This window comes from Agelaius tricolor, unplaced genomic scaffold, assembly GCF_023055355.1.
Source record: "Agelaius tricolor isolate 1412-34295 unplaced genomic scaffold, bAgeTri1.0.p SCAF_35, whole genome shotgun sequence".
NCBI lineage: Eukaryota > Metazoa > Chordata > Aves > Passeriformes > Icteridae > Agelaius > Agelaius tricolor.
The window spans coordinates 4,876,646-4,889,968 of record NW_027269295.1 but is presented as its reverse complement, the minus strand read 5'-3'; the positions used below and the strand labels follow the sequence as shown (position 1 = coordinate 4,889,968).

The window sequence follows — 13,323 nt, the reverse complement described above, 5'->3', positions numbered from 1 at the left end:
ATAAATGCAGTGACACAATCTGTATGGTTTCTTGGCAGGAAAAGAATAAGTTTGTGCTTTTCATATCCGCTTTTTCAATAAGCAGTAAGTTTCCCTTTTAAGAAACAGCCATAACAAACAGTTCTGATTCTTCTCCTATTAAAGTCAGGAGCAGAATCCACTCGGCTTCCACCGAAACGCCCAGATGGAGCATTGGCACCTCACATGAACTAAGGCTCACCAAATAACATTTTTATCCCAACTCCAATTGACACTGGGGATTAAGAAAAGCAGCCTTCACTTTAAAAAGATGCTGCTGTAATTGCCAGTTTGTCTGTGAAGCTCTAGACCTTTTCTTCACACAGAAAACCTTGGAAATTTTTACTCTAAAACTTAAAAACACTAAGGAAAAAATATCTAATCTGATAATCTTTTTTATTTGTAGGATGAGGACAGACCACAGCAGAGCGAACTTGGACAATTCATTGTTTTGAATTGCCCAGGGCTGACAATTATTATTGGATTTTAAGGTTCTTCCGCTCCTTTTGCAATAAAAATGTGTATGTGGCAGAATTCCCTTGGACACACTTGGAAAATAAAATCTGTGTTATTTTATTCCAGATGTACAGGACACAGAAAAGTAAACATAAGATAATGGGACAAGTCAAATGCTTTGGAATTTAAAGGAAAGACAACTCAGGGCAATGAGTGTATCATATTTAATGGTCAAATCATAGTCTCTAACACCATTACATGATTCTGTTACAGTTTTTTCACACACTGTAAAACACCCTACAGTTACTGTATTTAAAAAATCCTAATTAAAAAGAGGAACACTCTGTGACAGCAGAAATAACCCAAGGGAACAAGGAAAGGCTGTTTAAATTGCCAAGTGCTATCGATCCATCTCAACTCATCTCATCCTGCTTTTAACCCTTTGTTTACAGCAAAATCAGGGATCCAGAGCTGGCACGGTGCACACTCCCTGATCGTTCCAGTTTGCAAATCCCTGGCAGCACAGAGCAAACTCTGACCCAGCTCCTGAGGGGATTGCTCCTCTTTTAAACCATCCCTAAAGCAGGAGGGTTTTTAGCACTCCCAACCAGGATAAAAACAAGCAGCAGGAGAGAGAGGCTTGGGCAGCACTTCTCAAGTGTAGCACATCCACAGGATCCCCCTGGATGCTCCATGGAGCTGATCCATGAATCCCCCCAAAGCAGCAGCTCAACCCCACACCATGCCCAGACACCCCAGGAGCCTCTTGAGCTGCTCCCAGGTGGGGACAGGGTGGAAAGAGAGGATCCCTCTGAGCCTCCCAAGCCCTGAGGGAGGTCAGAGGTTTGTGCCTGTGCGTTGGGAAAGTGGAGGAGGGTGGGATGAGTGGCTCCAGTGTGGGTTTCCCCTTGGAGCAATCAATCCACCTACAGTGAAACCAAACAGGGCAAAGACCCAGATCTGCTGTGTTTACTCTGGCAAAACTCCTCGCTGCAAACTGTGGGAGTTTAGCCTGAATAAATGAGATTTAGGGTGCAGACGTAGGAGATCTCTTCCTGCAGAGATGAAGGTTCCTTCCCTTCCTCGTCCTGCCAGGATGTGACCATGCACAGCTGGGGCACAGCTCTGCCTTTCTCCTTGCACCAGGAGCTCCTGCCACCCCGTTGTGCCCCTGGGCAGAGCAGCCTGCTCTGTGTCACCGCTGACATCTTGTGCAGGGGCTGAGCTCTGCAGGGGCCGCTGGCGCCAGCCAAACAAAGAGGGTTTGGAGCTCAGGACGCAGGGAATGAATTCCCATCCGGACAGAAGTCTGGGCAGCATTCCCACCAGCCAGGAAAGGCCAAGATTTCAGCTGAAGATTTCATTCTGGAAGCCCTACTGTTCCTTTTCCCACTGCTTGCTGAGTTTAGGAGTCACCTCATGCAGGGGAGGAGGAGGAATTTGCAGACAGATCCCAGCAAGCCCCTTCCCAAACTGACTCACCAGCCTTGCCCCAGGGAAGGGGTGGCTGCATTAAGACCTTTCATCCACTAAAATATCCCAATTTTCAGGGCACTGGCAGCTCTTTCTGCACCAGCAGAAACTGGCAGCTCTGGCAAAGGAGTCACAGTAAAGGAGCTCTTTGAGCCTCAGCATGTAAACGTGGCTTTAACTTCAAACCTCCCAGCTTTGTGCCTGCATTTCATTCACATTCACATTTTTCCCTTGGCTCCACTTGAATATAGCACTATGATTTCCAGCTTATCCTTTGGGGAAAATATATATATATATCTTATATATTTAGCAGAATGGGCTGTTTATTATTCTGCTAGTTGTTGCATCATCCCTGACTCACTCGTGCCAGTGAAGAACCTGACCCTCTGTATTTTCTCTCCAGGTGTACATTACACAGCACGACAGTTCTGTAAAGCAAGCTTTGGGAGGTAGGTAGCAAAATAACCCCAGAAAAAATAAACTTTGGAAAGGCACACTGTGCTGAGACAGGGGCTGCTCTGTGCTGCCCTCACAGGCAGTTATTTCTGGGTTTTCCTTCTAAAAAAGCTCCCTTGGGACATGTGAACTGGCAGTTTTGTCTCTCAGCCCCGAGTTTCCACCTTTCCTGAAGGGAACAGTGTTCCCTCTCATTTGAGAGTAGTTTTTGTTAATTGTTACTTATTCCCAGAGTCCAAAGGGTCATTTGGTAGCTGACTGATCTTGCACCTTTATGGAGGCACCCACAGCTGTCCTAGAACACTAAACCAGACCATTTATCTCTGGGACATATTCACAGCACCGTTGTCACTTAAAAATCTCTAAGCTAAGGGGCAGATTTTCAGCTCAATTGTGCCCAGGGTTCTTGAGAGTTGGTGTTTAACAGTACTAAAATCCCCCAGAACAGTAATGTCATCAAAAACATGGGGGAAAAATTGGCTGTAAAGCTTTGCTAAGAATTGCTAAGAATTCCAAAGAATGTATTTACTTAGAGCACATCCTCAAAACTTGCTTTGTGCTGTTCCCTTCCTCACCTCCAGGTGGGAACAGTGGTGCTGCTTCTCGGCAGGAGGTTTCTCCCTTTCCCAGCTGGGCAGAGATCCTTGTTTCACATTTGCAGCACTGATGGGTGGGCAGCCCTGCAAGGAGAGGTGCTGCATTGCCCCAGCATCACCCCAGCATCCCCCAGCACCAGGGTCCTCCACATCCCTCTCCCTGGAGCACCATCTCACCCATGCCAGGGCACAGAGGTGATGGGAAGTGACCATGTCTTCTTTGGGGGTTCACCTGGTCCACACAGGGCTTGCTCCATCAAAGGCACTTCGTGAGGAGCATGCAGAAGGTGACAATGAGGCAGAACTTAAAAAAGCATCTGGAACAGAGCCTGAGATAAGGCACAAAGCATCTGCACAAGTCACCAGGGCAGAGCGAGCAGAGGTGAAGCAGAGGGACTGGGCAGGTGGCCAAGGCACAGTTCCAAATCCATGTGGCACTTGTAAGCAGCACACTTTACCAAGAAAGGCTGTGGCAGTCCCTGATGTCCAGAAAGGGAAGCTGAGGGGCAGGGAGCAGCACAGGGACTGGCCCAAGCTCACTCAGGGGCAGAGCTGGCACTCGGATCCAGCCCCGTCCTGGCCCCAGCCCGGCCCATCAAGAGCCTTCATCCAGCCCTGGGTCCCCAGCAGTGCAGAGAGGAGGGAGGGCTGCCACAGAGACAGACAGGGCTACCAAGGAGAGCTGGCAATAACCTGCAGGAGAGAATTCTGTGGGTCTGTCCGTGCCCCTGTCCCCAGGCAGTCACCGGCGCTTCAGCACCGACACACAATCCTTCTTCAGCGGCCCGATCTGCAGGTGGGCATCCACGCTCTCCAGGAAGAAGGCTGGCTTCAGCTTGCACGAGAAAAGAGAGGCAAACTGCCGGTTGATCTTGTTCTGGAACGGGTCAAGCTTCCCCTTGGCAGAAGGGGAGACCTTGAGCTGCTGCAGGCAGGTCATTTTGGAGTCCTTGACTCCGTAGAAGGTCAAAGCCTTCTCCGAATACTCCAGGAAGACGCCGATGGTGTGGAAGAAGGGCTGCTGGATGGGGCACTCGAAGCCACCAAACCAGGCCACGTAGTTCTGGCCGTTCCACTGCAGGCAGCAGGAGCTGTCGTTCCTGCCCAGGCGCCCGTGGCTGTAGGCCTCCCGTGGGTCAAAATCCTCGGCGATGACCCCGATGCTGACCCAGCCATCGATCAGCTCCACCTCCCAGTAGTAGTTGCCCCTGTTCATGAGGTTCAAACCCAGCACCTGCTCGCAGTTGATGAAGCGGGTGGGGCTCTCTGGGTAGGGGATGGGGCACAGCACCCGCTTGGCCCCCTTGGTGCCGAACAGCTGGATGAACTTGTCAGCTGTGTCACTGTCCAGGTCGATGATGAAGGCAACTGTGTGGGGCAAGAGGGAGAAGTGAGCGTGCGGAGGGAAGTGCGAGGAAATCCTCCCTGCCTCAGCCTTTGATGATGAGCATGATCCTTTCTGACCTTTCCCATCCCTCTGTCCCCTTGCTTTTAAGTCCTGTGGCAAATTTCAGTCAGTGAGGATGAAAGGCTGAAAGAGCTGATACTCCCATGAGCAGGATGGATACAGGTAACTGGGCAGAGGAGAGGGCAGAGGGGCTGCTTGATGAGCTCAACCATGATACCAGACATTGGAGAATCTACCTGACAGACTGGTGGTAAGGAAACCTCACATAAAAGCGTATTTCAGGTAACCACAGATAAATGCAGTTGAGAGAGACCCTAAGAAGAGAGAACAGCCAGGTATGCCACAGCTTCAAACAGGCAGCCCCCAGCAAGTGCGGCCATGGGCCATGTGAGAGCCACTCATGGATCCCAAACAGAGGGGATGCCCAAGGAAGTTCTTCCAGGGAGCAACCCTGGGCATGGATCACATCAACTGCATTGCAGTCTGAACCATGGCATGTCCCAGTCTGACAGCAGAAGAGCACATGCTCCTTGAGCCCAGGTTTTGCTGCTCTGTGCCACTGAAGCAGATCTTGTCCCCTAAGGACATGTCAGTAGGTGACCCCATGTCCCCTGTAAGGCTGGACACATGCAGGTGGGGTGTAGGAGCTCAAGCCCAGCCCTGCATCCTCCAGCCTCAGCCTCTCCTGCCCCACTCTGCTCCACCACTGCGTGATCCCTGCCATTCTGCTGCTGCAGACAACCCAGCCCAGGGTCCTGCAGCAAACAAGGCAAATGCACAAACTCTGATCTAATTTAAAGAGGATCCAATTTGCCAAGGGCTGGAAAGCAGCAGGAGTTACACAGGATGCCTGCAGTGCCCCTGGGGCAGCTGGGCCAGCAGAACCACAGACAAGGGAAAAAATCCATCAGCTAACCAGGCTCTGGCTGCTGTCAGGAAAGCCAGGAGGCCTCCCTGTTAGCCAAGCAGAATTTCCTCTGCTGGTGGCAGCGCTCCCACAGCCACTGGATCAGCGCCGGGCAGGCGGGAAAGCAAGAGGAAAGGGAAGATGGGCCTTAGCAACAACCCAAAGCAGAAGTCCCCCATCAAAATAAATAAAATACCACCTAAACCCATGAAGAAGAAAATGAAGGAGAAGGACTAGCCACAGCCTTAAAACCTCCATCTTATCTTTATATATATTACTATATTCTAAAACCTTAAACTCTACCTTTTCTACTATGTGATGTTACATACTTCTATTGAAACTACACACCTATAATCCTAGTTCTATTATTTAAGTTTGGAAGCCTTTCTCCACAGGCTCAGGTTAAATGTAGAGTTCTCTTGAGGGTCTGTGCCTTTCAGCACAGAAAGCCCAAAACTCCCAGTATCCAGGGTTCCAACACCCCACTTACATTTCAGGAAATAATCACGGCTCTCCAGGCAGGCAGCATTGTTTGACTTGTCTGGAAATCGGGATTCAGCCAGCGCTGCAGAGACAGGGACAGAAGGGTTTGCATCAGCAAAGGAACCAAACCACCACCAAGGGGGCTACTGGAGCATTGTCCCCTGCCCCTGATGGCACCCAGCTGTCACAGCCCCAGCCAGCATTCCCACTCCCCCTGCACATCCCCAGTGGCTCCCACACAGGAGAGGACAGACACCACTTTTGTCACCCCAGGGAGGTGGGCAGCGGGGCAAGGAATCAGCTGCAATTCCCAGGGGCATCCCAGAAAATGAGAAAGGAGAGAGCTCAGGTTAAATGAGACAGCAAGGGAGAGAGCTGCCACATCAGCTCTCTAACCCTGGCATGTTTGGGAGCCCACAGTCTGCCCCATCAGGAGGTCTGTCTGTCCTGGGAAGAAGAGTCCCCTTTCACAGGAGGCCACTTTGGCCACTTGCCCCCTCCCACAGGGCCCTGCCTAACTCCCAGGCTGTTTGTTGCCTCTCCAGTCTCCGGTCTCCGTGGAAAAATTCACAAAACCTCAAAGAGGCGTAAGCCCAGACAGGGATTGTGCAACGTGCAGGGAACCCGTGCTGAGCAGCTTCCAGGGCTGGAAGGACAGGGGCCAGCGCTCACAGGGCCATGCAGCCACCTCCCACCCACGCAGGGAAGAGGGAAAGGAACGGGGAACCATCCAGGCAGAGCGGCTGGGTGAACACAAACCTTCCTCCATCTCCTGGCAATTCAATCCATCAACTCCTTTCCCCTGCAAGTGGTTCCACTGGTTTTTGCAGGCAGTGGACAGCACATCCTTCATGGCACCCACAACTTGGGTGCACTTGGTGAAGTTCAGCTCTTTCTGGAAGCTCAGAGGTGGAGAGAGGTTTTCTTCCATGGCTGCTTTCAAGGCCTGAAATTCCTGAGCCAAAAAAGACGGAGTTTCAGGAGGTTTCAGACAAGCCAAAGTTGTCTCTTGTTCCAGGACCCCACCCGGCCCTGGAGGATTTGGGATCTGGCAGCTCTCAGGACTTGGCCCAAGGACATAATAAGGGAGGAGAGCTCTTTCCCAGCCACGTGTTCCTGGCACCTTCTCTTCACTCCCTTTCAAACCCAGACTCAGACCATGCCCACCTCGCACAGAGCAGCATCTCCTCCCTAAAATGTCTCCTCTTGCTGGGCCTTCAGGGAGGGAAGAGACAAATGGGGCACCCCAAACTCTTGCTCTCTCCCATACCCAGGTACCTCCTCTGTGCAGCACATCAGCCTGTCCTGAGTCACAGAAGGACAGAGGTGGGGGTGCTGGGAGAGGGCAGGGGAGAGGACTGTGCCAGCAGGAGTGAGACCCAGCAGCCTGCACATCCCAGGGTTCCTGGGCCCCAGCTCCATGGGAAATGGGACAAAAGCCCAAAATACAACACTGTCAGCTCCTTCTTGCCCCATCCCACCTGGAGGAAGTAGATGGTGTCGGTGCTGGGGACGTTCTCCAGGCTCTGCTTGCACTGTGCCAGCTTGGCTCGTCTCTGCTCCTTCCAGCGGAGATCGGTCTCGGCCTCCCCCAGCATGGAACGCTCCCCGTCCTCGATGAATCCCATCACCTCCTTCTGGAAGGCTGCCAGCACATCTGAGGCCTCTGCAAAGAGCTTCTCCACCCTTTCCCTCTCCTTTGTGGCAGCACCCTGAGTGCAGGGAGAGAGGGGTCAGGTGAGGGTGCAGGAGGGCCACGCCTGTGCCCTGCCCAGCACCCAGATCTCAGCTCCCTGGAATCCCCCTGACACTCCAAGAACTTGGGTGACACTTCTTGGGTGAAGGAATCCCCCCTTCACCCAGGAACTCAGTTCACTTCATAGTGCAGCTCTCAAAGGACCTGGCTGGGCACTGCCACTTACTGCTGCACCACATTTGGTGTCCCCAAGCAGGAAAGTGTTTGCTCAAGGGGGACAACCCCTCCATGAGCCTGGGGAGAGAAGGTGCAAGAACCAGAGGGTGCCCTGGCATGGTCCTTACCCTGTTCCTACTAAAGCAACCGGAGATGCCAGGAGTGTTAGCAGACATGAGGAGAAAGAATCCTCAGGAGTCTCTGCCAGCACCATCTTTACAACCCATGCACCCCAAAATCTCACAGCCCCTTCTCCTCCACCCCCAGCCCAGCAGAGCTGCACTAACAGAGCAAAGGCATTGCAGAGTCACCTTAATGAGCTCCACCATCTTCTTGGCCTGGGTGATGGTGACTGCCAGCTCCTCCAGCTCATTCTCCACATCGCTGAGGAATTTGGCTTGTTGGGCCTGCAGACATGAGGGACAAACACTGAGCTTTACCCCCAGTCCCAGTGGGAGCCACAGGGCATTCAGGGCATTCAGCCTCTCCCTAAGCTTGATCCACAGAGCCTCTCTGACCGTGACCTTGCTGCCAGGCTTGGGGTGAAGCATGCAAGGGGAACCAGGAGTTGTTTTCCTGTTTTCCTTCCCTGCAACATCCAATCTGCAAACATCCCTTCTCATTCAGCTGGAAAACGAAAGGGTCATGTCCAGCTCCACGTTCTCCACCCTGGTCCCAGCGGAAACCAAACAAAACAGGAATTTGAAAGCAAACCCATCAGGCAGTGATTGCAGCTAAGAGTGCTCTTAGTGAGAACCCAGGGGTGGGAAAAATCCACCCGGGTTTGGTGCAGGAGCTGAAAGGCAGGCCTGGAGCACTCAGAAACACAGCACAGAGTCCCCTGGAGATTTCTGTTTAGGAGCAAAGCAAACCAGCTCCGGAGCACGGGCTGCAAAGGAAGCACCTTCCGAACACGGCGTTTCCTGAGACGCTATTGTTGGCTCATCCATTGCCCATCACGAGGACGGGTCCCTCGGGAGCCAGGAGGGCACTCCCCAGCCACGAGAGCTCCCTGCTGATGCTCAGCCCCCTGGCCCCTGTTCCCGGGGAGCAGCTCCAGGTGCTTTCCCCGTGCATCCATCCCAGCCCGCAGCCGAGGGCGGTGGCCGAGGGCAGGCACAGAGGTCCTGCAGGCGACATTAAGCAGCGCCTGCTGAGGTCTGACAGCTCCTCGGGGCGGGGATTACACACACTTTCTATTTTAAGGCGCCTCATGACTAATAATGCCGATAAAAGGGTTTTCCTGCAATCCTAGCAGCCCATCAGGAGGGGGAGCTGGCTTGGGGCTCTTGCTTGGGGCTGGGCTCCTCCTTGGAAAAGGCAAACTCTCCCAGGGTCTCCAAATGCCTCATGGCCATGCGAGATGCCACCACACCGTGAGCCTCACAGGTTCCCATCTGCCTGCAGACCCACTCTTTCAAGGCAGCAGTGCCCAGGAAGGCAGCACCACGTTGGGACTGGAGCCCCGGCTCCTGGGAAGGCTCGTGGGTGTGAGTTTAGGAGGTGACTCAGTCACATCTGGGAATGGGAGTGATGGAAAAACCCCCGCTGCCAAAACGGCAGGACACAAAAGGCTGGGGGAGCGGGAGCGGCGGCCGGGCCGGCTGCCAGCGCGGGCGAGAAAGCGCCTTGAGTGAGCTGTGGGAACGGGACGGGGAGGGCGGGTGCCCCAGGAGTGCGGGGGCGGCCGCTCTGGGGTGTCCCCGGCAGCCTCTCCCCAGCCCTACACCCACGGCGCTGCCAGGTCGGCTCCGCAGCGGGAGGGCTCCCCCGGGATGCCCGGCAGCGGCTCTGCCCCGATTCCCGTCCCCACCTGCCCATCCTGTCCCGGTCCCAGGGGCTCCCTGATGGCGCAGCACCCTGGCCATATGTCGGGGTGGAACTCCCCGAGGGGTGAGAGTACAGCACCCCCCCGCCACATGGCATCCCACCAGCGCTGCACCTGCACACACCGCACCTGGGGACTCCCCGTGGGTGCAGGATGAACCCCTCCGAGGGACGCCGCGCCTCACAGCACCCCCGACACCCCCACACCAGGGTCCCACCCGCGTGGGGACCTCCGCGCCCCTCCCCACCCCCGCACCTGCTTGTGCTCTCGCTCCTGCTCGAGGGGCACCACGTCGTGGGCGCGATGCTCGTGGGCGCGGCAGCGAGAGCAGACGCAGCTCTGCTCGGTGCGGCAGAAGCCGTCCAGGGGCTGCAGGTGGCGGGGGCACAGCCCCTCCTCCAGCCGGCGGAGCGGGGCCACCAGGCGGTGTGCGCGGAAAGCCGGGGCGCGCCGGTGCGGCTCCAGGTGCGCCCCGCAGAAGGACGCCAGGCACACCAGGCACGACCGCTCGGCCGCCACGCGGGATCCCGGCGGGCACACATCGCACAGCACCACCGCTCCTTCCTCCCCCGCAGCATCCTCCTCCTCGGCTCCCGGCGCCATCGGGGACGCGCCGGCCGGGGACGTCGGGGTCGCGGCGGCCGAGGACGACGGGGACGAGCCGCCGGTGGCGGCCGCCAACAGCGGCAGGAGCTCGCACAGGGCGCGGTTCTTGCAGAGGCGCAGGGCCGCGGGGACGGGCTCCTGGCACAGCGGGCAGCGGGCGGCCCCGCCCGCCCCGCCGCCGTCGGGGGGGCCTGGCCGCTGGCGGAGCGCCTGCAAGCAGCCCTGGCAGAAGTTGTGTCCGCACGGCACCGTCACCGGGTCCCGCAGCACGTCCAGGCAGATGGGGCAGCAGAAGGGACCCTCGGGCAGCCCCGGAGCCGCCAGCGCCAGCCGCAACGCCGCGGCGGAGGACGACGGGGCGCTCCCGGGCGCAGCATCCATCCCTGAACGCCCCGAGCGGCCCGGCCCCGGTCCCAGCCCCGGCGGAGGCGGGCGGCAGCCCCGCCCCCCCCCGCCCGCTCCGCCTCCCGCGACCGCGGCTGGGGCTCCGCTCCCCGCGGTGCTGGGGCGGCTGCGGTGCCCTCGGGGCTCTGAGCCGCAGCATCGACCCCGGCACCTGGTCCCAGGCACCCGCCGCCCTGGAAAGGGCCTCACCCCATGTGGGATCTGCTCCCGTCTGGTCCCTCTCCCTGGCATGGGCTGCCTCCAGGGAGATCAGCCCCGGGGGGATGTCACCCTGCTGAGGATGTGCTGTCCCCCACCCAGGGTGTGCCACCTCCTAAAGGATCTGCCCCACTGGGATCTGGGCCCTCCCCAGCGTTCTATTGCTCCCAAGGGAAGCTGCTGACCTTCCCCAAATCTCCCACTCAGGGAAGCTGTTGCCAGCCCATTCCAGTCCCCCTCCTAAGGACCTGCTGCTCCTCTTGAGCATTCCTTCCCCCTCTAGGACCTGCTGCTACTCCACTGCTCCCCAGGTGCTCTCCACCCTGGGGAAGGTCCTGAGCCCCCCCAGTGCAGAGGTGCAGGTGCTTTCCTGGCAGCCCTCGTGTCCATGGACCTACACCAGCCCTCTCCAGGGCCAAAAAGGGCTGCAGTGCCTGGGTCTGGCTCACTGTCCCCTTTTCCTCTGGGGTCTGGCAGGAACTGGCAGGGCTGGGAGGCCCCAAAATGCTTTCAGAGCGAAGATCTGCCTCATGAGATCTCTGGACCCTTTCTGCACAGGATACACAGACAATTTTTGGACTTGGATAAGTTCCCAGGTGCATGCTGGCCCAAGGCCTCACCCAAGGACGGGGCTGTGAGGAGCAGGGAGGTGTTGAGTGAAGCAGGAAGCACAACACAAATAATATCTGTTCTTGAAGAAGAGGACTGAACCTTTTAAGCTTTTTGTCCCCAAAGGAAAAAATTATGTGATTCATTCCCCAGGCATTCACATCCCCAGCACTTTTGAACCCAGTGCCCAGTTTTACCCTGTCAATCCTCACCAGCACTCCCACAGGAGCAGGAGGAGACATCGGACCTGCAGCCTCACCCTTGGAAAAACATCAATGAAAACTTTAGATTTTCTTCTGTGCCTGTGGATGCCATGCAAGCGTTCCTCACAGCACCTTGTGAGAACTTTCAGGGAGTTGTAAGAATGTGATATCTCGTTAGTATAAACAATCTGCAGGTGGTTTTTCTACTCCGTCTTTCTGTTCTTCTCAAGGTCGGTGTGTGAGGAAGGTGTTTTTGTTAAGTAGCCAATCAAATAGAATGTATGGTATCACTCTATATAAACCGCGCGGTTCTCTTGAATAAAGCCTTTGTTCTTTCTGCAATCCTGCCTCTCACCTGTTCCTGTGTCATTCCCGGCGCAAGGGTGACATCTGGTGACCTGACGTGTGTGCTGCTCCGGTGGCCTTCGCGGAGTGCGGCGGACCCCGGGACCCCCGCCGGGCCCCACGGGGTCCTTGGGGCCGCGCTCGGACCCCCTTTGTTTCCCCGGAGAGGTACCGGCCCTTCCCCGCACCCTTCTCCTGGGCTTGGTCCGTGGGGCTGCCCTGATAACTGGGACCTGAGGGCAGGGACGGGCTCCCCAGAACGCGAACAGTTCGTGAATTGCTGGGGCTGGGTGCCTCTGTTTCCGTGGTGGGGGATAGGGATGATGACGAGAACAAGGTTTTTTCTGTGTGGAGGCACCTCCTTTCCTATAGAGGGTTCTCGGTGCCTGACGCCTCGTTGATCGACCTGCTCGTGTGGGCCAGGACTCCTGAGTTCCTCATGGGCATGGCCGTGGCTTTTGACCTGGGCCGGTGTCGGGAGCTGTGTGCTCTGCTTGCGGAGGAATTTTATAGAGGGGATGATGCTGTGCCCCGCTCCGGGCTGTGTGCGACACCCTGTGCGCAGCCCCCCGGGACCGGCCGGAGGTTCGGACACGGGCAGCTCGAGGGCCGGGGGTGCTGCCGGCGCTTCGGGCAGACGATCGCCGGGTCACGGCTCGCCGTCTGTCCGGGGCTCGGCACCCCCCTCTTTGGGGGGTTCGCTGCGACAGAAGTTACGCCTTTCTCCACCCCTGCTGCCGAAGAACCGGGGTTCTCCCGGCCGGATCATGTCCCGCCTTTCTCCCCCCGTGCCGTTCGGGGGTCGGCATTCTCCCGAACCACGGGGGCTGCAGTCTCCGGCCCCGCACCCCCTCCCGAGCTGCCGGAGGGGTCGGGGTCGGGGTCTGGGTCGGGGTCTGGGTCGGGGTCTGGGTCGGGGTCGGGGTCTGCTCCCGCCCCACCGTTGCCAGGACCCCGAGGATCGCTCCGGCAGCTTCCCCGTCGGCAGGTGCGGAGCCTGCACAGTCGCACCGGCCAGGCCCATCGTGGGTGCCGGCGGGCAGCTGCCAGCCCCAGCCGGTGTCGCGTTCCCGCCCGGTTTTCTCCTCCTTCTCCATGGCCCCTGCACAGACAGCAGTGAATGCGGCTCCGGCACCGTCTCTCCGGGCGGTAATTCACGCAGCAGGGGCAGTGCCTGTTCCTCATTCCGGCGCGGCGGCCACCTCGGGTGACTGAGTGTCGTTTACACCCCCGCCAGGCCAGCCTGCGGTGCCGGTCCGCCGGTGTCCCGGCCTGTGACTGTCCCTTCGGGTTCGCAGCCCGCGCTTGGCTTCTCGGATTCGGACCCTTTTGTTAACGTGCCGTCCCCCGTGACCCGCTGGGCTCCCTCCCCGGTCCTGGCGGGGGACTCGGACAGCGATGATGACCGGCGGCCGGGGGG

At 57.3% G+C, this 13,323-nt stretch overlaps 1 protein-coding gene across 1 annotated transcript; it reads right to left on the bottom strand.

The window, feature by feature from the left end:
• Positions 1–567: 567 nt before the first annotated feature.
• Positions 568–10,539, bottom strand: TRIM47 (tripartite motif containing 47). The gene is made up of 6 exons (XM_071452820.1): positions 9,793–10,539; positions 8,021–8,116; positions 7,279–7,509; positions 6,557–6,752; positions 5,805–5,879; positions 568–4,367 (listed from the first exon to the last, which is right to left on the bottom strand). The coding sequence occupies exons 1-6, from the start codon at positions 10,522–10,524 to the stop codon at positions 3,742–3,744; spliced, it is 1,956 nt and encodes a 651-aa protein (XP_071308921.1). The 5' UTR covers positions 10,525–10,539; the 3' UTR covers positions 568–3,741.
• Between the last annotated feature and the right edge of the window lie 2,784 nt (positions 10,540–13,323).

Bases quoted from the DNA above. Each gene is read 5' to 3' on its own strand.
- TRIM47 (XM_071452820.1), bottom strand. From the start codon at position 10,524: ATGGATGCTGCGCCCGGGAGCGCCCCGTCGTCCTCCGCCGCGGCGTTG. The intron at 7,510-8,020 runs GTGACTCTGCAA...CCCTGCACTCAG, and splicing joins AGATGGTGGAGCTCATTAAG to GGTGCTGCCACAAAGGAGAG. The intron at 5,880-6,556 runs GTTTGTGTTCAC...CTGTCTCTGCAG, and splicing joins TTGCCAGGAGATGGAGGAAG to CGCTGGCTGAATCCCGATTT.